This window comes from Echinops telfairi, unplaced genomic scaffold (genome assembly GCF_000313985.2).
Source record: "Echinops telfairi isolate 266 unplaced genomic scaffold, ASM31398v2 ScPeMD7_7469;HRSCAF=8507_0, whole genome shotgun sequence".
Classification (NCBI taxonomy): Eukaryota; Metazoa; Chordata; class Mammalia; order Afrosoricida; family Tenrecidae; genus Echinops; species Echinops telfairi.
In genome coordinates this window covers 72,455,056-72,480,172 of record NW_022111372.1, presented here as the reverse complement: position 1 = coordinate 72,480,172, position 25,117 = coordinate 72,455,056, and the positions used below count along the sequence as shown (strand labels likewise).

The 25,117-nt window shown below is 47.3% G+C and overlaps 1 protein-coding gene across 1 annotated transcript in view; it reads right to left on the bottom strand.

Annotated features, from left to right (window-relative positions):
* The window catches only part of EBF1 (EBF transcription factor 1), a 479,517-nt gene that overhangs the window by 5,726 nt on the left and 448,674 nt on the right, over window positions 1-25,117 (bottom strand). Inside the window, exons 12-15 of the mRNA XM_030888673.2 lie at window positions 13,113-13,178; window positions 11,960-12,137; window positions 11,145-11,324; window positions 5,577-5,771 (exon numbers count right to left, since the gene is read on the bottom strand). Of these exons, the coding sequence (XP_030744533.2) occupies window positions 5,577-5,771; window positions 11,145-11,324; window positions 11,960-12,137; window positions 13,113-13,178 (619 nt within the window). The remainder of the gene's footprint in view (window positions 1-5,576; window positions 5,772-11,144; window positions 11,325-11,959; window positions 12,138-13,112; window positions 13,179-25,117) is intronic.

Sequence of the window (25,117 nt, the reverse complement as noted above, 5' to 3'; positions counted from 1 at the left end):
GATTGTCCAGAACATGGTTAGGATTTCGAATCTGGAGCTTTCAATGGGTGGAGTGGCCAGGAAGGGATTCTGATGACGCGCTGACAGCCTTCTTGGGCTGCCCCTCTCTCTCTTGAGGCCTGCCACTGCTGAGAATCCAGGCCCACAGAGTGTGGTGAAAGGGGAGAGGATGCAGCCAACTGCAATGGCTGAGTGTCATTTGGGATTGAAGTCTCTGGTCCACAAAGACCAACGCATGAGAACGTCTGACGTCACTAGGTAAAACCCTGGGAAGGTTCTCTCTGCATTGCTCTCTCTAAGTCCTAAGGACAGATGCATTTGCCAAAGTTTTTCACGGCATGGTCTTCCTTGGTCTTCGAGTCAGGAAGAAAGTTCTGGGACCAACTAAGTGTAGAAAGCTAAGGGGGTGGGCGTCCTTACTTCGCTGCAAGATGTCTCCGCACCTTCACTGAGCTATGTGCACTGTCTGTCTCCAGGGGAGGGGCTCCAGCAAGCTGTATTTGCTAAGACTGAGCATAACATTTTTATTTTGATAGAACATCCTGTGGGGCCCCAGAGTGCTGAGGCAGGAGTTGCTTTGTCCTAAAAAGGGGGAAAAATGTCTTGGGCATATGGTATATTGTCAAGGCTGTATCTAGGTGGGAGAGAAAGCCTGTTCGAATCTGTCGGAATGGAATAATAAGTTATCAAAGAAGGGTATGTAGGACCTCCCGGGAAGGCCCTCATCTCTCCATCTGTGCACTGCTGCTTGGTTTCTGGGCCCCAGGATCCTGGGTTAGTGGTAACCCGCTTGCTCGTTCCTGCACGTTATCTGGAAGCTTTCTACCTCTGCTCCTTGGTGCAGGTGATCCTTGGTCCTTGAATTTAAAATGTGCCCCTCCCCAAGGCGCCACTCATGGGTGCTACTTGCCTTCATCCAAGGTCCAGCTGAAAGGCCACCTTGTCCATGAGGCTGTTCTGCATGCTCCCTAATTGCTGAAGGTGGTGTCCCATCCCCTCTACCCAGGGGAGTGTTTGGGGGTCAGGATTCTATACTGCCCCAAGACCTAACTTGGTGTTTTAAATATTTTGTTCATGTTAACAACTGTGGCATCACCCCTTACCTCGGGGGAACTCCCTGCACAATGGGTTCAGACCACTGTGGTCCACAGGGTGCTCATGGGCTGACTTTCTCAAGAAGATGAGCAGATCTTTTTTCCTAGTCCATCTTAGTCTAGAGGCTCTGCCAACACCTGAGCATCATCAACACCTGCAAGCCTTCCTTGATGACAGAGAAGGGACTATGCTGGGGTTCACAGACCAAAACTGAACACAGATCCCCTACATGGAAGGTAAGAAGGTGCCCCTGAGCCACCAGCGTCCCTGGCTTGACTACAAGATGGGCTTACACGGCAGTCTTGGTTCACCTGCGTTTCAGCCCTGGGCTCCCCAGTTCATTAGTTGTGCAACTCTGAATGAGCCCTCTTGGCTTTCTTCATCTCAGTTTCCACATCTGTAAAACGCGGTGATGTGCATCCCACATCAACAAGCAGGTGGAGGAATGAATGCAATAAGGCAGAAGGCAGGCTGGACACAAGTCCTCATTTGTTCATTGCGGCTCCCTCTGGTGAGGTTTGGGTGATGCTTTGTAGACGGGATAGCCATGCACATAGTAATTACATAAGGCTAAGAGGAGGCCGGTGGGAAAATGACCTCTAAGGAGTTGGCTTGAAGGATGGAAAGCAAACCAAAAAAAGAATAATGTATACTTAACAGGGAGGTCGTTTGAGGTAAATAAGCCTTTCAAACACTTAAGCAGCTTAATGTGTCACCTGTAATCTTGTCTACATGGTCAATTTGTTTAACAAACTCCTGTCTTCCTTACTTGTCCCATCTTAATGATCACAAGTCTGGATGAGGTGGGTCTAACTGAACTAGGTCTTACACCAGCACTGAAGAGGAGAAGGAGGCATAAAGTACCTTGAGATTCTTCCCCTCAAATGTGATACCGACTTGTAGGCTTCTTTATGACAGAAGCTCAGCTTATAAAGACGAAGATGGTATCATTCCTCAGTTATAACTCTGGGGGGTCACTCAGGAGGCCACTTTCCTCAGGGGAAGCACCAAACATCCCAGTAGAAGCCCCCTTTAAAAATGGTGGTGTTGGCCACCCTGCTAAGAGAGATGTGCAGAGAGTGAACAGACAGTTGGGGTCACGTGCCTGGCCTGCTGCATATAGTGGGTGTCTGGGAGTGGCGCTGGGAGGAAGTAAGTAAAGGAAGACACCTATAACCGATCCAGTTGTCATGGGGTCACGTCCTCCTCCTGGCAGCCCCACACGGGTCCAAGTAGAGCTGTGCCCCACAGGGCTCCTGATGGCTGACATTTCAGAAGCAGATAAGCAGAACTGTCTTCCAAAGTGCCTCTGAGGGAACTTGAACCTCCAGCCTTTGGGTTAGGAGTCCATCAAGTTCATCCTTTGAACCACCCAGAAATTCCTTAGAGTAGAAGCTGTCAGTTAAATTTGACCCTAATTTCTCTACTCAGACCTCCACTACCATTAGCCCCTAAAAGTAGAGATAGTGCTAGAAAAACAACATCCACCACCTCCACCCCACCCCCCACCGCCTACACACACACACCCCTGGTGTCCCAAATCCCAGGATCAGGACATGGGGAAAGGGAACATCCAGGGACAGTTTCTTGGACACTAATTCAAATGGAGGTAAGAGCTGGGTCCTCCACAGCTAACAAGCCCAGCACTACCTGTGTGCCGGAGAAAGAGCCCCACCCTCCTGTTCCCACCTGTGTGCTAGAAATCCTGGAGAGACAGCCCATGCTCAGAGGAGGAGGAAGGTCTCCAGGCTTTTAGAATCTGTCCAGAGCAATGCACAGACTTTGCATGTGTTCCTGCCTTACAGCCTCATGGTCACTTCAAATGCAGGCTCACACAGGGCTCTCTACAGTATCAGAAGGTAGATGGTTCAAAATTCTGGGCCGAGACTTTATTTTCAGCTCCCCGCTCTGCCTCCTAGACCCACATGACATGAAAAAAATAAAAACCATTGCTATACATAGCAACCCTATAGGGCTGAAGAGAACTGTCTATAAGCATTTCAGAAGCAGATCCTCTCACCTGGTGGGTTCGAACCAATGACCTTTCGGTTTGCAGCCTAACACTTAACTCACTGCGCCACCAGGGGTCCTTGAGTTAGAGCACCTGACCTTGAAATAGCAGGGGGTCTTCTTCACATGGACTCCAACTTGGCTGTTGACTAAGAACCCCAGCCTGTCTTGTTTTTGATGTCCAATCGATGTTTTAAGAGGATTCTGACAGGCAGCCCAAGGATGGCTGATTTGTGCTCCCCGTGTATTTAAGCCCTATTGAAACTGCGGCTCCAGGGCTGATGCGTGTGCTCTGTGGCACTCATGTGCTGCCTGAAAGGGTCTTGGGTGGCACAGTGCTGAGAGTCCGGCTGCTAAGTGCACGGGCAGTGATTCAGACCCACCAGCCAGTCCTCAGGGAAGAGATGGAGCAGTCTGCTCCCATAACGATCCTGAGTCCTGGAAATCCTATGGGTTAGATCTAGTCTCCTACAGGGTCGCTAGGAGTCAGGATCATCTCGAAAACCACAGGTTTGCTTTGTGGTTGGAGGGGCACTTGGGTGTGGCCTGCATTATTCCTAGCTGAAAAAGTGTCAGACTTGCATGAATAGGCAGCTCCCTTTGTGGGGTGGACATTTCCCGTCATGAATAATACTGTCTGACAGGCCTTACAGTCAGGTCATTTTCTTTTTCCCACTAAGAAAAGGGATTTGCCAGTGTGTGTCAGTGAAGGGAGGTGGGGGGCGGGGTGTGAAGTATTGGGGCATTAACCTCGAGGTTGGCAGTTCAAGCCCACCAGTGGAGAAAGAAGAGGCAGTCTGCTCCTGTAATGATTTGCAGCCTCAGGAACCCCACGAAGCAGAGTGCCTCTGTCCTGTGGGGTCACTGGGAGTCAGAGCCCTTGATAGCCGTGAGCGGGTCAGTGTGTGGCATGGACAAGAAGCCAAGTGTGGCGCTGCCTTTTGGCTGTGCTGTGCAGACCTGTGGCCGTCTTCAGGGGGCTTTCAAGGGGCACAATGTGGAGTCCCATTGCTCTCAACTCTGACGGGGGCAGTCACTAGATGTGCGATCTCGGTTCTGTCATCTATACAATGGGAACAGGGTTGCCAGAGGAGACCAGAGAGACCACTGATGCAGCGTCCAGCATCAGCCCAACATGTACCCTTAAGTGTGAACACCAATGGCTGCCCTCCCGTCCCTCCGTGACCTCCGTACTGTTCACCAGTGGAACGTGGAGAGGAGGCTATGGAAGGAAGATTCCCTGGGGAGTCCTAACCGGCAGAAGCTAAGAGTTCAGACCCTGGGAGCTCTGGGGGGAGTGGGGAGCTGGGAGGTTTACGTTCATCTCCACCATATCACAGCTGTGTGTCTGCGGGCAGCTATTGACTGCTTCTAAGCTTGAACTCTACCCACAGGACTGTGGAGATGAGCATAATTCTTGTGCTTCATCCGGAATTGGTGAGGACTAGCCAGGAGAAAGCTTGGCCAGCCTGTAGCATAGTGCCTGGAATCGTTAAGGGCTCAATAAATGGTCGCTGATTATCTCGTCAATCTCATTGCCCCCCCACCCCCCCCACCCCCCAGCTGTCTTTGCGTTTGTGTGCTTGCACACTTTGAGTAACCAGGGTCTTGGGAGAGAAAAGCGGACATGACATTCTGAGGCTGCGTTTGAGGGCAGCTTGTGCTATATATCAGCTGTCAGACGCCAGCGCTGTGACCTCTCTAACCGGTTTTCCCACCTGTGAAATGGGACCTCTAAGCACTTCCTCACACCTGCCTGCTAAGGGGAATGAATGAGAATGAGCGGATACACACCACGGCATGGTGTCAAGCACGTTAACAAAATAATCAGAATGATAGACTCCTATTTTAACATGGTGGGTTCTTTTCCCCTTCTGAGGACTTAAGAAATCATTGCCATTACTTTTGAGTTCCCTTGGTGGGAAAGAGCTGGAATATTTTCATAGAAACCCAAATGGTCTCGTGGGATTTAGGGATTTCCGGCTTCTGGCAGTGAAAGGCAGGGCTCAGAGGGACTACAGGATGCTCCCTCCCTCCCCACCCCGCACAAGTCCACTTGGACACAAGCAACAGCAAGGGAAGGAGGAGTGACCTACTTCAGGAGAAGGCCAGTCCGGGGAGAGACCCTGCAGTGGAGAACTTGCTAGAGTCCACAAAAGACTGGTCTGATAATGGCGACAACAGGGAATGAGAGAGCAGAAAAGAGAAACGGAGGCATTAGTAAGCAGAAACACTAGTCTCCAGCACACCGGAGCCTGTGTCAGAGGGTGGCTGCCTCTCCTGTGAGCGGAATTGCTGGAGCCAGAGAGAGAGCTGGTCAGGCAGTGCTATCCCAGGAGGGAGGCTAGGGCCAGGGTACAGACCGCAGACACAGAGGCGATGGAGGGCAGAGAGAGGGAAGCAGGCACCACAGAGGCCCTGGGAAGGAGTGGCCAGACCAGGGGCTCTAGGTGAGTGGAGCCTGAACTTACCTTGCAGGCTGTTCCCATTGGTGCTGGTGCAGGTGGGAGGCGGGGAAGTCTGGGGTCTGACAACTGGCGCAAAAGCGCTCTTCTGTTTCACAGCGGAGACCATGTTGGCTGGTGAGAAGGAGAAGATGCCGGAGGAGCTGCTGCAGTTGGAGGGGAGGCTTGTGGAGGAGGCCATGGTGGGGCTGGATGGCACAACTACAAGGGGTGAAGGGAAAGGAGGTGTCAGCTCGGCTCCCCCCGGTGCCTTCTGAACAGGTGGCTGGGCCTGACCCTGGCCAGGCTGCCTGCTCAGCAAACCCTTCTGGCCAGAACCTGTCCTGCCTGACAGCATCCTCAGCAGACTGTCTGCCTTCAACGTGCCTTGCCTGCATGCACTGCCTCTCGCCAATCGGTGATTGTGGGCGGTGGGCCTTTCTGTTAGGAGCCGAGGACGTTAACCTCTGGTCATCCTCCCCCGACCTCTGAAAAAGGTCATCTACTTCAAAAACTCAAGAGTTGAAAACCCTGTGGAGTCCAGTTCTACTCTGACACACAAGGGGTCACAATGAGTCAGCATCAATTTGAAGGCCACTACATGCCAGGCAGTGCGCTCGGCAGAAGTGCACTGCACCCTTACAAGGGCTGATTCTCACTCACCGGGCACAGAGCCTCTCTGAGGCCGTGGATCTTGATGAAAGGAGACTGCCTCATCTTTCTTCCTTGGTAGTGGCTGGCTGGTTCAAAGCTCCAATCTTACAATTAGCTGCTCAACACTTTACCCCTTGTGCCTGGCTGCCTTTCCTATTACTGGCAAAGGTGAGAGGATAACTCAGTGGAGGTAGGGCAGGGAAGTGGTTGGTGCTGGTGGTCAGAGAAAGCTTCTCAGAGGGGGGCTCAGGAAGCACTCCAGGTAGGGCCTAAACTGAGGCACCAGCAAAGGGGCTGGGCTCTGCCAGACAGGCAGAGGCCAGCTGGAGAGGGAATGAGGTAGAAGAAAGGGGAATTGAAGGACTCCAACTTAATGTACAGGAGCCCTGGTGGCATAGTGGTTGTGTGTTGGGCTGGTAACCAAAAGGTCAGCAGTTCAAAACCACCGTTACTTCATGGAGAACTATGAGGCTTGCTACTTCTGTAAGGAGTTACAGTCTCCAAAGTCCACTGGGGCAGTTCTAGCCTGTCCTTTAGGGTCACTCTTGAGTCAGCATCAACTTGATGAGTTTGGTTTGGGTTTTAACTTAATGTACCAGTTGATGTGTGTGTGTGTGTGTGTGTGTGTGTGTGTGTGTATCTGAATCCTCTGCACTGTGCTGTGCGTTCCACAAGAGAGACAGGGGCAGGAAGGTAGGTGGATGTGCTGCCGCGAAGCTTTTGTGAAAAATGCAGAGCGGCAGTCAGAGCTCCCAATTCTCCTGTTCCCCCAAGGGAGCCTTACACAAATGTTTGTGAATGAGAAAATCCGAGGACAGGAGCCTTATGCAAACACTCGCAGTCCGGTGTTAGCAGGGATGCGGATAAGCAATGATAAGAACCTTGGCCCCTCAGAGGGAGAAGAGCTAGCTGCAACGGGACAGGGAAGAGTTTGGTAGGTGCACGCTCCCGCTTGCATTTTCATCGTTAAGCTAACCAGGTGCCATTGACTCAGTTGACTCAAGGCAATCCAATGTGTGTAAGAGTGGATCTGTGCTCCACAGGGTGTTTGAAGGCTGATGTTTTTGGAAGCAGATCTCCAGGCCTTTCTTCTGAGGCACTTTTGGGTGAATCAAACCTCTAACCTTTTGCTAGCCTCCTAGCACTTTAATCATTACTCCACCCAGAGACCCCTTTGTCATTAAATGTTGGCTAATGATCTTTTTATTTATTTCAGGCGACTCCTCTTCCCACAGGCTCACCCACCCATCTCTGCATTTCCCAAGGAAACGAGGACTTGCAGCTTGTCAGCCCTTAGTTCAAATCCTCATTCATGCCCGTCTCATCTCATAAGCAGTGTACACTGCTTTGCCAGCCACAAGCATCTTCCTGCCCTTTTCATTCTCTCTTGGTGACGCAGCCAGCTGGAGGCCAGTCTTTTTCACACCTGAACAAATGCAGCCAGCTCAGCCCCAGAGGAAGGCTTTTGCTCAAGGCCCACTGCACCAAGGCCACCAGGCCAGGGCTCACACCCAGATTCCATGCTGTCTGCACTCAGCCTGCCTGCCAGGGGCAAAGGCCCGGCCGCCAGAGTCCTGAAGAGGCAGCTGAGGTGGCCTTACCCCGCCTGCCAGCTTTGGAGAGGTAAGGAAGTAGGACTCCAATGGGTCTTCTGCAGCAACTGCCCTAATAGGGGAAATGAGCCCTGGTGATGGGGCCCGGCACTGAAACCCCAAGGCACCAAATGCTTCCCGAAACAGAACCCGGAGCTCCCATCCTTAGAGTTTTCACAAACATGCTCTAAACTGTACTTTTTCTTTTAATGAGGCCCGCATTTTTATACATCTCTTAGGATTTGTAAATGTGAAAATACGCTCAATAATAACATCCATTTAAATTGCAAAACTCATGCACTGGAGGTTTGATTTTTAAATATTCGTAGACTTGAAATCCTGCTGGTTCACTGAGGAAGGCAATTAATCTCCTTGGCAAATGTGATCATTATGTGTATTTAGAGGTGGGGAGCTGGGGGTGGCGCGGTGAGCAGAGGAAGGGGTGAAAAATAGTCCAGGAGCCCCATTTGTTACAGCATTATTAGTTACCAGCCACCACACCAGCTAGTGTAGTACACCAGTGGAATGTCTTATTTTATTTTATTTTTTTATCCCATTTGGAATTTTTCAACATGAGTGGTTTATGAATAATTAAATATTATGGAGGCAAAAATTCAAATCAGCTGAGCTTTGTGTTTATTGTTTTATTTGCATTTATGCAGATAAAACCGTCCCATCTGAGAGCCTATTTGAGAATTTAATAGTAGATTCGTGAGCACTGAGGAAATCAATTAATGGAAATTAAATGTTGGAAGTTTCACAGTCTGACAGATGCAATCTCAGGCTACAGTCACCTGGTGCTGGCCCCGGCTTGGGGAGGCACAGCAATCCAGGCCCCTAAATTGAATTGCTACCATATAGCAATTAGTTTATTGATTTAATTAAGAATGCCACCTTTTCATTGTCAGGTCATGATTGAAACATTTTCTGATGGAGTGGATTGGAGAACACCAAAATGATAGATCTCTGAGAAACAATTCTTTGATGAATCATATCGAATATGAAACCAAACTCCAAACATTGACCAGATAAGGACACTACTTGGGGGAGAAGTTCAAATGGTCAACAAGCCTCTGATTTCAAACCAATAAATCAGGAAGGCAGAATGTCACATACACAGAGTATAAAGCTGCACCCGGTTAGGGAAACCCCTCCATAGACTTTCGGAGTAGCTTCTCTTGAAGACCAAGAATGACCAGTCCTCTCCTCCAAGGGTGCCCGCCCTCTTCATGTGCCCCATGAGAGAGTGCATCGTTACTGGTCTTTTTCAGCCAAGGTTCTTGTATACATGCCATGAAGATTCTGTCATTGGCCAGCCCATCTTTTATCATGACTTCTACAGAGGCCTAGGAGTTTGGCCAAGTTTGACACTTCAAAGCAGTCTTCCACGCGGTCCTAAATGAACCTGGTTATCTAGGAAATGGTCCTCAGGGGAGATCAAGAGATTCTGTAGACAGGGGCCTGCAGTACATTTCAAATACAAAATGCCGGTGTACTGAGGTGCTTCAGAGGCAACATAAACATTGAACCAGGAAACCTCTTAAGCTCAACTTCTTAGGGATTATAACACAGAACTATTCTCCTTCTCTCCTCTTTCTTTTAATTTTGACAAGTTTCCAGGGGTGAGTGGGAAGGGAGATATGTTTTTTTGATTTTTATGTGTTCATTTAAGTACAGACCAAACACAAAAGGAAAAAGAAATCTAAACATTAAAAACTCTAGTCATATTTCTAAAAGGAAAGGTTTGAAGTGTGAAGCAGTTGTTACTGTACAGCACCCCACCATCCACACTTGTTGTTATTGATGATCCTGACTTGTTGACCGTGCTTCTCAGCAGGAAAAGCTCTGCCTATGCACCTATCGAAACCTCGAAACAGCTCTGTGAAGTAGATGGTAGTCTCAGCCCCATCTTACAGGTGAGAGGGTTAAGTTTGGAGAAGAGCTTGCTCAGAGCCCCTCCTTTAGCAACTAGAACCAAAACTCCAAATCCACGGTCACCAAGTCAATCCCAGCTCATTGCAACACTGGAGGACAGGGTAGAACTTCCCCCTCTGGGTTTCCAAGGCTATACATCTTTATTGGAACCGAAAGCCTCATCTTCCTCCCATGGAATGGCTGGTGAATTTGAACTGCTAACCTTGTGGTTAACAGCCCAATGTATAACCCGCTATGCCACCAGAGCATCTAGTTAGAACCAGGAGTCAAACCCATCTCCATCTGACTCCATGCTTTGGTTTTTGCAATTACATTGTACTGCTACTGTGGGTCAGATGACCCTATAGGACAGAGTAGAACTGCTGCTGTGAGTTTCTGAAACTGTTATTGTGTACGACAGTAGAAACCCCATCTGCTGACTTTGTGGTTAGCACAGTGGTCCTCAACCTTCCTAATGCTGCGACCCTTTAATACAGCTCCTCATGTTGTGGTGACCCCAAACCATACAATTATTTTTGTTGCTACTTCATCATTGTCATTTTGCTACTGTTGTGAATCGGCTGACCCCTGTGAAAGGGTCATTTAACCCCCAAAGAGGTTGCGACCCACAGGTTGAGAAACGCTGGTTAGCAGATCAGCATGTAACCACTATGCCACCAGGGCTCTGCATCTACCAGATGGCAGTGGGTTCGGTTGTTGTGGTTGCTGTGATTTTATTAGTGGGTCAGGGCTTTGAATCAATTAAAGCCAGTTTAGTCATAGCTGACAGAGTAAAATCAGCACAGACTCATTTGTTTGTTTTTAATTTGGGTGAAAGAGAATGATAACTGGAAAAGTTACAGGTGGAATCGCTGGAATGGGAGACTTGAAAGCGGAGTGGTGAGTCCATTAAGGTGTCTGATGTGGGAGACCAGAGTGTTACCAGAACTGCGTAGGGTCTCACAAGTCTGATGTGGTGCAGTTGGCTGCCATACTTAAGCCTGATGCCATTGCCTCTGACTCTGTCAGTCAAGAGACTTAGTTGCTACGCAACACACAAGGCGCTCTCGTTTTTTTCTAAGCTAAAAGAAGGATGGCAGTAACTTTCTAGCAGAGCACCCATTCAAACGTTTATTTTCAGTCCTGACGATTCTGGTTCACCTGTAGTTTACAAAGGGGAGCATGTCCCCGTCTCACTCTGCTAGCTCCGACAAAACGGGGAGGGGCCATGTCAAAGCCCCTCTTTTGGTTGCCACAAGGCTCTGCCTGTTAGGGAGCCTGCGGAGGGAGCAAGGACAGCACAGAAGACTGAAGTTCTGCTGGAGGCAACGGAGCCTTAACACCACCCCCTGGGCCTTGCAGGATGGGGGCTCTTATGACAAGGAGACCTATGTCCCCACCGGACTAGGAAAGCTAGATACACAGCTTTACTTACTGGCATAGGGCGAGTTGGCAGCTGAGCCGTTGAGGAAGGTTGGGGAGCCACCCAAATTGGACATGGCGGCAGTGCCGTATCCATTCATGCTTGTGGTGACAGAGTTGTAGTTGGTCTGCTGCGGGGTGGTGCTGGGCACATACCCATGTGGCGACACGCTGCTTGAGTTTCGGGTGAAACCTAAGGGGTGGGGGCAAAACCAGGGGTGAGGAGGGGTTCAGGTGGGTGGCCAAACTGGAAGACTCTTGGGGTAGGTGAGGTCTCTGTTTCCTGGCCCCTTAACGCAACCCAGAGGGAAGGGGCCAGGTGATTCATGTGTGTGCCCTGGTGGTGCTAGCTCTGTGATTAAAATGGGAAGCCAGCAAAAGACACATTTCTTAGGAGATCATAAATACTTAGCAGGCCCGTGAGAAGTGGCAATGCAGGGCCTATAAATTATCATTTTGGAGCAGAAATAAATCCCAATCTAAGAGATGTACCCTGGCGTTAACAGGTTTCTATTCCCTGGGTGAAAATGATGTGTTTGGGCCCCTCAGAACTTTAATTCCAACCCTCTTTGCGATCTGTCACGTGTGGTTTATGGCGAAAAGTCAAACGTATAGATGGCTAAATGCATGCATCCTCTAGGCGCCCAGGGTGGGCGACCAGGTGTGATAGCTAGCCAGATACCATATTCTAAAATAATGTCTGCTGCACACCCTCTTGTTAAATAGAACATCTTTTTAAAAGAATGAAAAGAATGCCAAATAAAAGGAAGGCGAGAGCTGGGGGCGTGGGAGGGGTGGGGAAAACTAGAGAAAGAGCCGGCTCCTGACCCTGATTGGTTGCCTGTGATGCCTCCGAGACGTTCACGGCCAGCTGCCCGCTGAAGGAATTCACACCCATCATCCCTGCGTGCACCGAGGTGTTGGCGAGGGCCGGCAGCTGATTGTGGTTGCGGGGGACACTGTACAGGGCCTCCGCGATATCTGCCGCTCTCTTCAGAATGATTTCCTGCAAAGGAAAATAAGGCCTCCCCTTTAGCTAGCCAGCCAGACTCCCAACAACGTCATTGCTCCCAGGGCTTGCTACCTGCCAGGCAAGGTGCTCTGGGCTTACTGCTATGTGTAACTTCATCCACATCTGTAACTCTCCCCCAAATGTAAGTCTCATCAGTATCACCCCTATATCACAGGCGGAGCACTGGGGCTCAGAGAGAGGCCATCCTCACTAAAGACAGTCTCCTATTGGAAGGCAGGACCTGGATTCAAAACTGCATAGGTCTGCCTTTGCATACTTTCCAATTAGAGACAATACTGAATTTTCTACCCATAGCCTGGGATCTGGGAGGTTTCCAGAGAGAAAGAGGGGTGGAGAAGAGAGTGTCAGCAACATATCCACCCTATTGAATTTGAGGACAAGTCGTAGAGGGCTGTTTGTCCCTGGGTTGAGTGGAACCCAGTCCCCTGGACGTTGTAGAAGTTGTGAATGGTTTGCTGGACCCTAAGTTTCTTAAGCACCTGAATTCATACACGTGGAGTTGCTCTATGAAAGAGAAGCCCCTAATACTGCTCGGGCCTCATGAAATATTTTAGAAGACATAAAATCCTCTTTCTCCTCCTAAATTTGCTGCCAGGGGCGAAAGGAAGGAAGCTGAGAGAAATAAAAGGAAGCACCAGTAACTCTCTTGCTCCATTATGAAGTATGCCCCCACGAGAGATGAGTGTTAAAGGGAGTCTCTCCTTTGCATACAGAACCGGTGCGGTGGGGAAGGCAGTAACAGATTTGCCCGAGGAGAGAGTCATTGGACAGCCTTACAACGTGTTGTATCAGGACCACGCAGCCTCTTAACGGAGGAGCGTGGCTGTTTGCATATTCCTCCCACTTTCTCAGGCGATAGGGGACTGGGCTCTGCCACTGGACCTGAGAGGGCACCAGGGAGACCCTGCCCTCCCCTGCGCTCCCCCACCCCCACCCCCCTCAGCTCACCTGGTTGTTGTGTGGCATCCCATACAGCGCTTCCACCAGGTCCGCAGCCCTTTTGAGGATGACTTCCTGTCAAGACAAAAGCAGACGCAGGCCTCTGAATGAGGACAGGCTGTCACTCCCTCGGCCCCAGATCAAGTGCCAGTTCCCTCTGGTCATGCTTTGCCAAGGCACGCTTCAAGGCAGTAGCTCGGGGAACCCCAGGAATGGCGCTAAATCACCAAACCGTCCCTGTTCACAGACACACTTAATTGAGTCAAAAGGTGAGCATCATTGGTCCTGCAGGATAAAAGACACCACTCGATCGTCTGCCATAGGCACGAGAAAGCCCTCCTGTGTTCATTGCTGAACACAATCCCGGGGTCATTTGCTGGATTGCGACAATCGATGTCGTTCAGTGCATGTTATGAATCCCTAAGATGTGTTTATTTTGCACTTAATTGCTTCTTCCAGGAACCATGACCTTATCAGACAGGTCATTTTTGAGGGATTTCCAATCAATCTTTGGCTACTAGAAGCATGTAGCACTCAACTTCCTTTGTTCCGCTTCCTTGCGTGGCGAGTCACGGGCCCGCGTGGTGTTTAGCCAGCCCACAGACTGGGCCAAACCACTGCTCCTCAGAGGCTCTGGCTGCGGGATTCTCCTGCTCCCACAAGCCCCCTCGGCACCGATTTGCGTGATGGGCAGAGTCTGGTTTTATGTTTTGCAGGAATTCTTGAATATTTCAATGTTATTTGTCGTTTCCTATTTGCTCATTCTTTCTCATCCTGCGTGCTGCTCATCTCCATTGAAGGGAAAACTACCTCCCCCGATTCATTTAGGTGGGCTTCCATCTTTAACGTACACACTGGTGTCTAAGAATAGAGGATACTCTGCAAAGAGTGTGTAGGAGTAATTTTTTCTTATTGGAACCCAAAGAAGTAACCCTCCCTCCAGTCTGCCCTCACTTTCTGCAGTTTCATTTACACCGGGATGTGAGAGAGGCCAGGCGAGTGAAGCACGCTGTATGTATGGGGAACAGGGAATGATCCGAAAAGGAACGTAAAGGCACGCTGTGATCAGCAATGGTAATTTGCAAGAAGGTATGTTTACCATTTTTTGCTGTGGGTAAAGTTTCAAGGAGAAGTTTAAATTTAAATATTTTGCACAATACATTTCTGCTGAGAGAGGCAGTGCTGTTCAATTTTCCTATACTGCAGAAGCTGATCAGAAAATAGGGATATAATTACATTCATTTTGCTGTCACCATAGCCTCTTCAAAAATCCTGGAACAACTCTGGAAATGACAAGCTTTTAGATACATATTAGCATTTTTCAATTTTAAATTCTCTATAATATGAGATAAAACAATTGTCATACTGCAGTAACTACTTATGACATATATAATGTCCTAAATTCAAAAATGAGATAGAGGGGTTTTGAGTTCTCAATAAACATTTGTGCCTGCCATAAGCTGCAAGAGCCCCCCCATAACATAGTTCCATTCATTCCCACACTGGGAGCAGAAAGCATTCTATAATCAATGGGGTTAGAATCAATACATCCCAAATCATTCCTTTACTTTTTAATGCAATCAAAGAGAAAATTTGCCCACTTTGGGGTTGCAGTCTTGTCTGGCTGCAGCAGTGAATAAGTCACTGCGTTACAGGCACACTGAGCCCTACCCCCTTGGTCAAATTCAGCTCTTGCTGCTATTCGTAATACCCCATGGTCTTACATGGCTCTTCAGAAAGATGAAAACAAAATAGGATCAAGTTCATTTATTTATGAAGACTTGACTTTTGGGAGTCTATGTTCATTTACTTCTTCAAATAAATATTTATGCATGATGTCAAAAGTGTATGGGGGGCAGCTAAGGAAGTGGCCTCATTGAGGGCCACCCCAATGGTACCAGAATCGGGCACTTGGAGAACAGGGCTTCTAATCATCCTTACTTTCATAATACCAGGCAAGTTAAAAAATACATTCCAAAATCTTTGAAGCTTTAGGACATTTGAAAAGTTCCAAGTCTCAAGGTACGCTGTACTTTGGGTGCCATATATTTTTGGGTGATGAAATTGTCCAACGATATCATCCATTTGTTCCATTTTCTCTCCTTGTTTTACGACCCAGTGTTCTTGTGGCGCAGTCCTTGGGAACTGAAACATGGCAGCCTCCTCTCCTGAAGGCACAGCCGTCTTTGGGCCATGACGGCGGAGCGGCATGTTTTCCCGGTCGATCTATTTTCATAGGTGGGCCATCAGCCCAACCTCAGCTCAGGCCCTCAGGCAGGAGGGGAGGGAGCCTGGGTTTTCTGTTGTCCTGAACATTATGCCTGTAAGTGATATGCAGCCCATTTGAAAATGCCCTTCATGGCAGGGCCAACGTTAAGATTTAAGGGAGAACCAAATTTGGTTCAGCGTTGCCAATGTTATTCAGTTCCCATTAGTTATTTCTGCAAATAGGAAGGAGAAAGGAAATTTCTGGGTCCTCTATGAGTTAGAGCAATGGACCTGCAAGGTGCTTGGATTTCGGTGACCAGAAAATTGCTCTCACCTCCATGTCATTACGCTCCTAGTGAACTAGCCCCCGAGCGTGTTTGTGTTGGGGATCTAATATATTGCCTTTCAATCAGAGCTGAGAGCCACTGAACACACAGACAGAACATGACGAGCAGGTCAGGAAAGCAATAAAGATTTTACAGAGCTGTCCAAGGTGCTAAATTTACTCAATAATGGGTTTGGCACCATAGTGTTAACCTCTCATTTACTACCAGTTTGAGGGACTAAATTGAAGTAACTGACTTCATTTACCTTGAAATGTATATTTTATGACATTATGTAAGTAGATTGAAAGGGCACTGCAGCTTTAACAATTTAAAGGCTAAAACATGTTTAAGATGAGACTTGAATATTTATTGTATATTGCACTTAAAGTATATAGAATGTTAAAATGTATTGATTAAATTTGTAAAAGGCATTATAAAAATGACAGGTAATACAAAAGATGTATGCCTTTTAAAATCAAATTGATAGTGTGTGCTATCTCTTCTGTGGTCACAAGTGTAATTTTTTTGCAGTTTTATATGGTAATTTGAAAAATCTGTAATTTCACATTAGGAAATGATTGAGAATGGGATGTTAAAAAAAGAAATTTCCCATAAGGGGAAGAGCTGGATGTTCCACATGATCTTTTGTCTTTGAAATTGTTCCTAAAGTCTTATTTCTGTGGCATTGAGAGGGAGCACGGAACAGAGACCCTTCCAGTCTAACACGCAATTTTAATATTTCTGAAAAGGAAGAGCAGTTGGCTAGTACTAATATCTAATTTTTCAAGGCATTTATTTGTCAGGAGAGATTTTCTCTTCTTTTTATAATGTTTAAAATGTCTCCCTGCTTGCAGTTCAAAATATGAGGGTAGAGATTATACCCTGCCAAGATAATTAATCCTAGCCTTGCATTTTAAAATCTATCTATCTATATTCCATTTGGGAGTTGAAAAGACAAATACCAGTATCCTAACTACTGAGACGTGTCAGCATCTCCTAAGAACCCCAGCGCCTGCTTTCCAGTCCACATCCTGAATCAAGACTATGTTTTGCTTTCCATGACCTTGACTTTCTTCTCTCTTAAAGAGACAGAAGATGCTTGCTCCTGATAAAGCAATCACAACATCCCACCTATTTCTTCTCCCAATGGAAATTCAGCTTGGCATGCTGTGCTATGACCATCCATTGATGAGTAAGTGAGTGGAAGTCTGCAGAGAGAGCAGCGGCTGAGCTGCACTCAATCTATGAAGAGTCTACAGAAACAAAGCGGCTCTCAAAGAGGGTTCTAGAAACGGTCCAATTGTAATGCTTCTGAGTTTCACTGGGGCTTTGGAACCACTATCATTAAATATATATATATATATATATATATCTGAATGGCCTACAGATACAACAAGAAGAATCAGTTTTCCCTACTTAGCAGCAACCCATTCAATTAGCAAATAGCAATTAGCAAATAGCAATTAGCAAATTCAGTTGCTTTGGAGCATCTTGTCCTCATAGTTACACATGGATATTGCTCCTCTGGACGCTTCACACTTGGATCTTCGCAGCAAAGAGCGCTCTGAGCTCACAGAGGGTCTTAAGTTCTGTCGTTGCTGTGGGGTGTTTTCCATGTTCATTCCAACTCGAAGCAACCCCGTCTGACAGAGCAGGAGAGCTCTGTAAGGTTTTCTATATGGTGCTGTTTGTAAGACCTGGTTGTCAGATCATTGTCCCCAGAAACTACTACTGATGGGCTTGAATTGCCAATCTATTGGGGAGCAACCAACTACTTCACTGCGGTGCCACCTGGGCTCCTTCTCAAGACATCACAGCTGATGACCATCCGCTAGAGCGATCCTCTTCCCCTCCGCCTCTGAACAACTGCTTTCTATTCTGGTTCCATAAAGGTCTCCTTACCCTTCAAGTAAAACCTTTGACTGCTTCCTATCTCTTCCTTCCTTTTGCCTTTCCTTTCATCAGAATGTTGGCTTCAGTCTGTGTCCATTTACCAAGCCATCCCATCCTTACAAACCTGTTCGTGGGGTGGTGGTGATGGTGATACAATTAAAGACAAAAAAAACCAGCCACCATGTATGAAAAGTTTCCCACATGCCTGGACCGAGGGAATCCGTTAAGGTACAAATCACATCTGCATTTGGCCAGTGGGGAAACTGAGACTCAAACAGAGTGGCCGGCTTTTCCCAATCATTGGTTGGTTCATATGACGGTATGGTTCAAAACAAGCCCGGTAGACAGCAGAGCTTGCACTCTTGAGTCCTACACTATTCTATCTGAACTAATTCTGCTTTCTATTGATACCCCAGGTCCTAATCTTCATCACTCCCTCCCAAAGAGTGCTGATGCCCCGTCCTGCCCAGCGGAGCATGGAAGTAGATACCGTCAGGGCATTGTGGTTTAATCTGAAGCATGTGAATCCCAACCTTGCACAACTGGACCGTAGACTCTTTGAGGCCATGGACATGCTATAATCTCCCAGCACACGGGTCCTCATACCACAGACCTTGAGAAGTGCTTGCTGAAGGGTTTATTCTAAGATAGAGTTACCGGCTTTCAAAAGTGCATGCTTAATTTATACGCATGAAATGACAAAGTTCTATATTTGGCATGGCCTATAAAAGCAAACGACTTAAATTTGGTGTTCTGTTTGGCTCCAGACTTTTTAATCCAATATATAAATTCCCAAAGGTCAAATTTTTGATCACTGTGGTTATTTTTTTAATGCCACTTTAAAAAAAATATGAATTTGCTCTTTCCCTCCTGCTGGCTTGTGCTTACATGTTGCTTTTGTGATTAATATAATGAATCATGCCTAGTATAGACATTATCTCAAGTTATAAGCTGCTAGCAACATGAGGCTGGTCCTGGTATACAGCAATCTTTCATTAATTCACTTAGGCCCTTACACACACTTCAGCTTTACATATACACAAGAAGGCACATTGGGACTCTGGAGTTTCGTGTCTAACACCTACACAGGCACCCTCACCTTGCCTTCTGCTTCACGACAGTTAACTCACTGAGGATTGTCCGCCTTCCATGGGAGTCTTCTCTTTAGCATCTGACCTCAAATGTGGTACAAGTCAGTAAATATGCACGAGCTGCATTTTGTCTTTTAGGAAGGAAGTTTTCTAATTGTCCAATTCTGGGGACAACTTAAAACCCAGGTCAATATCTTAGTTGCCTTTCTTTCTCATCATTTATAAACCAGATCATAGCACCAATTGAGTGTCCATTTACCAATTAAACATTATGGGGACTCTGGGACAACATTTCCCCACACACACTGCCCCCTTCATAGAATCAGGGCCCATGGGTGCTTCCGTAATTTGGGACAGTAATCTGAGTGTGGTCGCATGCTTTCTCAGCTGGGAAATAATGTTCTCAATAGTGTAGACGAAAACAAAAGCTAAGCTACAGGCAGCGATGAAAGATGTTGAGTGGACTTGGGCGATGCCTGAGAAAGAAGTGCGGGAGTATGCTGTCCCTGAAAATGTCCCAGGCACCCATTTATCCCCAGTCTGTTGTGTCTTCTTAGGGGATTCCAGGGACAGGGGATCAAATGTCAACAGCATGAAATGAAGTGGACTAGCAGAATCACTCCTGATTTAGCTCAATGGAATCAGCATGGAGTTTACCCAGTTCCCCTCTCAGTTATTTACTGAGGGAGGGCCCAGGGGTTCGGTCCAGTGCAGGGCTTGAATAGGACCTTCAGCCCATGCGTTTGTACGTGCTGGTCCTCTCTCCTTTTGCCTCTGAAAACCTGGTGGCACTCCCAATAGAAAAGCCTGGGGAAAAAACTGATTGGAAGCTCCTTATAGTCCATTTCCCACAGAGCTGAAAGTACACTGCAATAAATACTAGTTGTCCTGAGATGCATTTCTGTGGAGGGTTATTCGATCTCCGAACTTCTTTCATGTTTATTTAGCCCGATGGAAAATTCCACAATGGCAGACTTTGAATTCTGAAAAATCAGTATAATGAGGGCAGTGAGGGAAGGAGTAAAACAAACCAAAGCAACATTTGAGCACCGTTTAGTTTCTGATCCTCCGAGACATTCCTCGGATGGTTCCGTTTCCTGATAATAGGGACCTCTCGAGAGGGAGAGCCCGAGATCACTCAAAGCCTTTGTTGTCACCCTTTCCACACCCTTTACTCCTGAGCCCTCTGACTGAGAAGAGTCCCTTGTACGTCAGCATGGACATAATTACACATGGTTCTGTTGAAAGGGGCATTCTCATTACGGCTAAGGACCACTTTAGACTAAATTGAAAGGGAAAGGAGGAGAAGAGATGAGGTGCAGGGAGCAGGCAGTTATTTCGAGGGAGGCATAAAATGCCAAATGCATAACAATTATATTTTACAACCCGGCCTTCTAAAGACTCCAGAGTATTTATTATATAAGGAGCTTCAGCGTCAGCTGTGACTACCCTACAGAAGTGTCTAGCACATATGTGCTGCTCACAGTCCTTAAAGAAAAATGATATTCAAACCACTGTCAGAATCTGCAGGGATTTCCACCAACAACGAAATGAAATGTGGTGAGAGTTTCTCCCGTTAGAAGGGCCAGGGCATCCAAAAGCACTGTGGCGAAGATAAAAATGTGTGTGTGAGGGGTGGTCCTAGTGGGGAACAGGAGTAGGGGGAGGGGCCCCTGAATTTTAAATTTTCTACTTTTAAAGTTGATTTTATGTTCACATGAGCCCTCTTACTTCTCAAAGACATGATTTTGACTCCCCATCCACTCACGACTGCAACCACACCAGGAAGCTTTGTCTTTGTTTCAAACATAGTGAGGAATCTTCTAGATCGTGGGGAATTAAAGGAGGTTGTAAGATAACGCAACTCTATCAACGGGAGGCATACTAACTTACATGATTGACTTTTGCAGTGGGAAGAAAAAGGCTGTTTTGAAGCAGCTGTTATTGCCTCAATGGAGGGGGGAGAAATCAATGGAAGTGAAATGAACAAGAGATTTTGTCTGACTTGCAGTTAATACCATTGAAGAGCTATGGATATTAAAAGGTCAACAAATAAATTAACCAGAGTGTTATGAAATGAATGATTTGGCTTCTAATTTTATTGAGTGAAAATTGTTCGCTGCCTATTAGACCAGGTAATTTTTATCTGGTGCCTCAATTACTGGCCCGTAAGCAATAACATATTTGTAAGAACTGTTGGTTCGATCGCATGACCTCTGAGAAGCTGGCCGGGGCAGCTGACTTTACTATGACGGATAACTGAGCTTGGTCTCCACGAGGTGCCGAGTCTCCCTTTCCTGCGAGGGAATCTCATAAAAGAAACATTACAGCCTGATTCATTTTACCAAAATGTTCCACTTTTCAAGTGTCAGCAGTTAAGTGTAAAGTGTGGAACCAGATATTCCTGAGAAAAGTTACGACAATGGCATTCTCCTGCTCTTTTGGTCTCCTGGCATGGGCTTCTCAACGGTGCCATGGTAATTGGTGAATGGGAGCCTGGGGTGCTCCCCGCTATAAACACAGTGAAAAATGGTGTCTGCACCCTGGTGACGCTGGCCTGCGCGGAGGTACCAAGCTGAACTTGCTCACCTGCGGCTGCCTCTTCTTATTTCAATTCATTGTACTGCGTTAAGGCCGAGGCTCCAGGTTAGGTCCTGCTGAGTGGCCTTGGAAATCGACTTTCTGATCAGGATAAAAGTCTCAGCGTAAAGAGCAGGCTCTGGACAGAGGTGTCTTTTTCAGGGTGAGGTTGTGAAGCCAGCACATGAAACAAAAACTGACGACAGGGAAAATGATCTGGGAACGTCTTTCAAGTTGCCTTGAAGTTGCCGAGGCCGCCGGCCCGTAGGAACACAAAAGCCCCAAATTAACTGCTTCTGGTCCTCTGTGCCTTTTGGCTACACCTCCCTTTTCCCCAGGGCGAGGCAGGGCAACAGTTAATATGGAAGAACAAGGAACCCGAGTAGATGGGGAGATTTGTCAGACATAAGGGAATATCTAAGGGGGCTTCTCAAAGTTTGAGAAAAAAGGAAACTGAAAGATAGTACAATTTTCTGTGAGCTTTTTCAAGCCCCCTCATGTGTGTGTGTGTGTGTGTGTGTGTGTGTGTGGTGTTGTAGCTTTGTTAGAGTTAATTTGGCTCTTAGGATTTTCTTGGTTGTCAACCTTACAAGTCTTTATCCTGCGGGACCAGTGTGTGCGTTCAAAGGACCAACAATTCAGGTAGCAGCCATGCACCTAATTGTCGTGCCACCGGAGTGCCTTGGATGTGGAAACAAATGCATGTGTACATTGATGTTCTGGGACAAGCACACATAGTTGAATTTGAGTAAGCGATGTGTGCCCCTGCTGGAACTCGAGAGGCTAGCTAAAGGAGTCAGAAATAGAACTAGCTTTTGTTCCTAAGCTGTTAGAGCATCATCAGTTATTATATGTATCTCCAGATGAACAGTATCTGTGAAAGACGACTCCCCAGGTGTTACAGATGGTCCTGAGTTAAACTGCAATTAAAACCTACTGCCTGGAGACTGCTGGGCCACGTACTTATCTCGGCAGTGCTTAATTGAAGGGTTGCTCAGGGTTGTACCAGTGAGCAGAGGCTGAAGACCTACCAGTGTCCCTGGTCCTAAGGGTTTCAGGCTACCAGGAAAGGTAGGAATGAATCCCCACCCCTTGTTCCTAGTACTTCTCTTTGGACTCAGGAGTAATTCTTCTTAATGCCCCTTGCCCGAGAGTGTGATAAGAAGAAGATTCACCCTAATCTCCCTCACCAAGGGCTCAATACCAAAGGAGAGGAAAGAGAGCTCGTGAACTCCGCTCTTAGAGCAGCTGTCGGGACAAAGCTACCGCAGGGACTCCACCACTGGAGAGAGGGAATGTTCTCCCGGGTTGCTTGTGGGTAGTGTTTGAAATCCTTTTCCAAGCCCAGCCATTTGTGAGCCAACCTCAATCTCCACCACTGCTCCCCACTCCCCCGCCAGCTCCGGCAGAACTGCCTCTGTTCTTCCAATTCTGTTTGTTGTTCATTCTGGAGGCAAGACTGAGGGACCCTGACTCTAGAACTCAATAGCTTTGGCCCAAATCCCTGCTCTGGCTCTTGGTAGCATGACTCTGTTTCCCTGTCTGAGAAAAACAGGGTTAGGTTCAGTCCTTGCTGCAGTAGCTTAAAGGAGGTGGTGCGTTGGAAGTGCTTAATATGGTGCCTGACATCTAGTTGGTGTTGATCAAACAAGACTAACAATAAGATTGATGCTTTCTACTTATGTCCAGAGAACTTCAGCAGATTATAAATAGTTTTACAGACAACATAGAGTATATGCCTACCTGAGATTTCATCTTATTTGCAAACGGGATCATCTTGAGGAAGCATCGTGAGGTGAAAAACCTCCAATTACTGGATGCGTGCATGTGAGCGGTGTGCCTGACCTCTCCTGAGCCTCAGTCTTCTCAGCCATAAAATGGACACGAGGCAAGGATGACAGAATGATCCACTGCCGAAAGCAGTCAGTCAAAGATAAAGCAAGTGATCTAAAGAAGTGAGAATTATACGATTGGGAGGAGGGGGAGAGGAGGGTCCTAGATCTGTTCATAAAGCTAATGCACTTCTCATCTGGAAAAAAATATGTGCATCACCCTGGCGGCACAATGGTTACATGCACGGCTGCTAAACCAGAGGTTGGCAGTTAGAACCTTGCCAAGGACACCAGGAGTGACAGCCCTGTTGTCTGCTCCCATGAGCTGCGCAGCCTGGAACCCCTATGGTGCAGTGCTCCTCTGCCACATGGGGTCCCTGTAAGTTCAAAATTGACTTGATGCCACCCAGCAACACCACCTACCGACCAACCCTGGCCCCTTCCCCCCACAAATTAACAAATGATCAAAAAAGGAGAGATGAGATTTCCTTACTGGCTCTCTGTAGGGGAAAAAGGGAGGGGTGTGTGTCACATTCCAGAGTTTGTGTATTTGACAAGAGAATGCAAAGACAAATTCTTTCCTGGGCAAATATTTTTTCCCCTAAAAGTTTCTACATATGTGTATGTTTATATATGTATTCTTGCCTTTGTTGCTGTGCTTTTGGTTGGGGAGGGGCACTCTTACTTCTGGAGATAATGTTAGCAGAGGTCCCGTCAATTAAAAACAAAGCAAAACCACTCTGCGAGCAAGTGAGAGCAGGAGGTTCCTCCTGGGGGACACAGATGCGGAGCCCTCCTTTCCCCTTTCTGAAACGCTCGCCAGCCCTCTTGGCCGCCACAACAGGCAAGGGAGTTGTGCAAAGATTGCTTATTTGTATGTTCACGGATACAACTGTAGGTTTCGAATTGCTGATCGTCTTTGCATAAAGACTAGAACAAGAGCAGCATAATTAGAATACATTGTATGCCACCAACACCGGTTTTATTTTGCCCCAGCTCTGTATTTATGATAAATCACTAAACACCAGCGCTCTTTAGGGCGGGTGGTTTGGGGGCGCGGCTCTCGCCTCTCCGTTGAGCACAAATAGCGCCTGAGACTAGAGCCTGAATTTCAATTTTGCTAGTGTACAGTTGAACTGAATAATACTTGGCACAATGCAGTGCACAACCGAGCCACTAAATGGCTGATTTACTAAATTATTATTAGATGAGCCCTTGCTGTTCCAAATGAAAGTGCAGTCACTGTCTTCCTTCATGGGGTGTTCAAATTGTTCTGTGTTTAAATATTCAGCATGAGGCTAATGTGAACTGATGAACTGAGACTATAAACACTCACTTTCAATACAGACAGAGGGACAGAGATACAACATATCATGTGGCCTGATTTATATTTAAGGATGTTGCTGCCTACTTCCATTACTTTAAGGTACTCTTAATTAGTATGGTCTTTGAAATGACTAATTCCCATGTACAGGAAGCACAGCTTCATGGAGACAGAGATTTCCGCATGCCAATGAAGGAGAGACTCTGCTCAGGGTTTTCTGCCTCTGTGGCTCAGGGCCTCAAGTGTGCTCCTGTGGCTGCACAGCCCCTCTGTGGCAATATGTCTTCCAGACCAACTATGGTTTCTGACAGGCAGTGATTTTTTTACACCTACTCAAAGGGTCTCCAATTTATCTACCTAAAACGGAACCCCCTAAAATCCATCCTCCTACAGCTTATCTTTCCATCCACTCTAGCCCCCACCCTCTATAATCTGGACCCCCTAGAAGCCATTCCCCTTAGAACCCATCCCTCACCTATAAACCCACCCATTCTAGGACACACACACCCCCACTCCAATCTAGCTGCAATCCAGCTCCCTACAACCTATCTCTCCTACAATTCAGCCTCACAACAAGTACAGGACCCCGCCTTCTCCCCATACAACCCATCCCCATCACGTGCTGTCCTCTCTACAGATTGTAAAGTAAGAGGAATTAGTTATAATCCTCTTCGTGACAAACGGACCTCTCTGTAATCCGGCCCCCTCCCACCCACATCTACCACCCAGCTCCACCAACACCTCCACCTTCATCTCACCA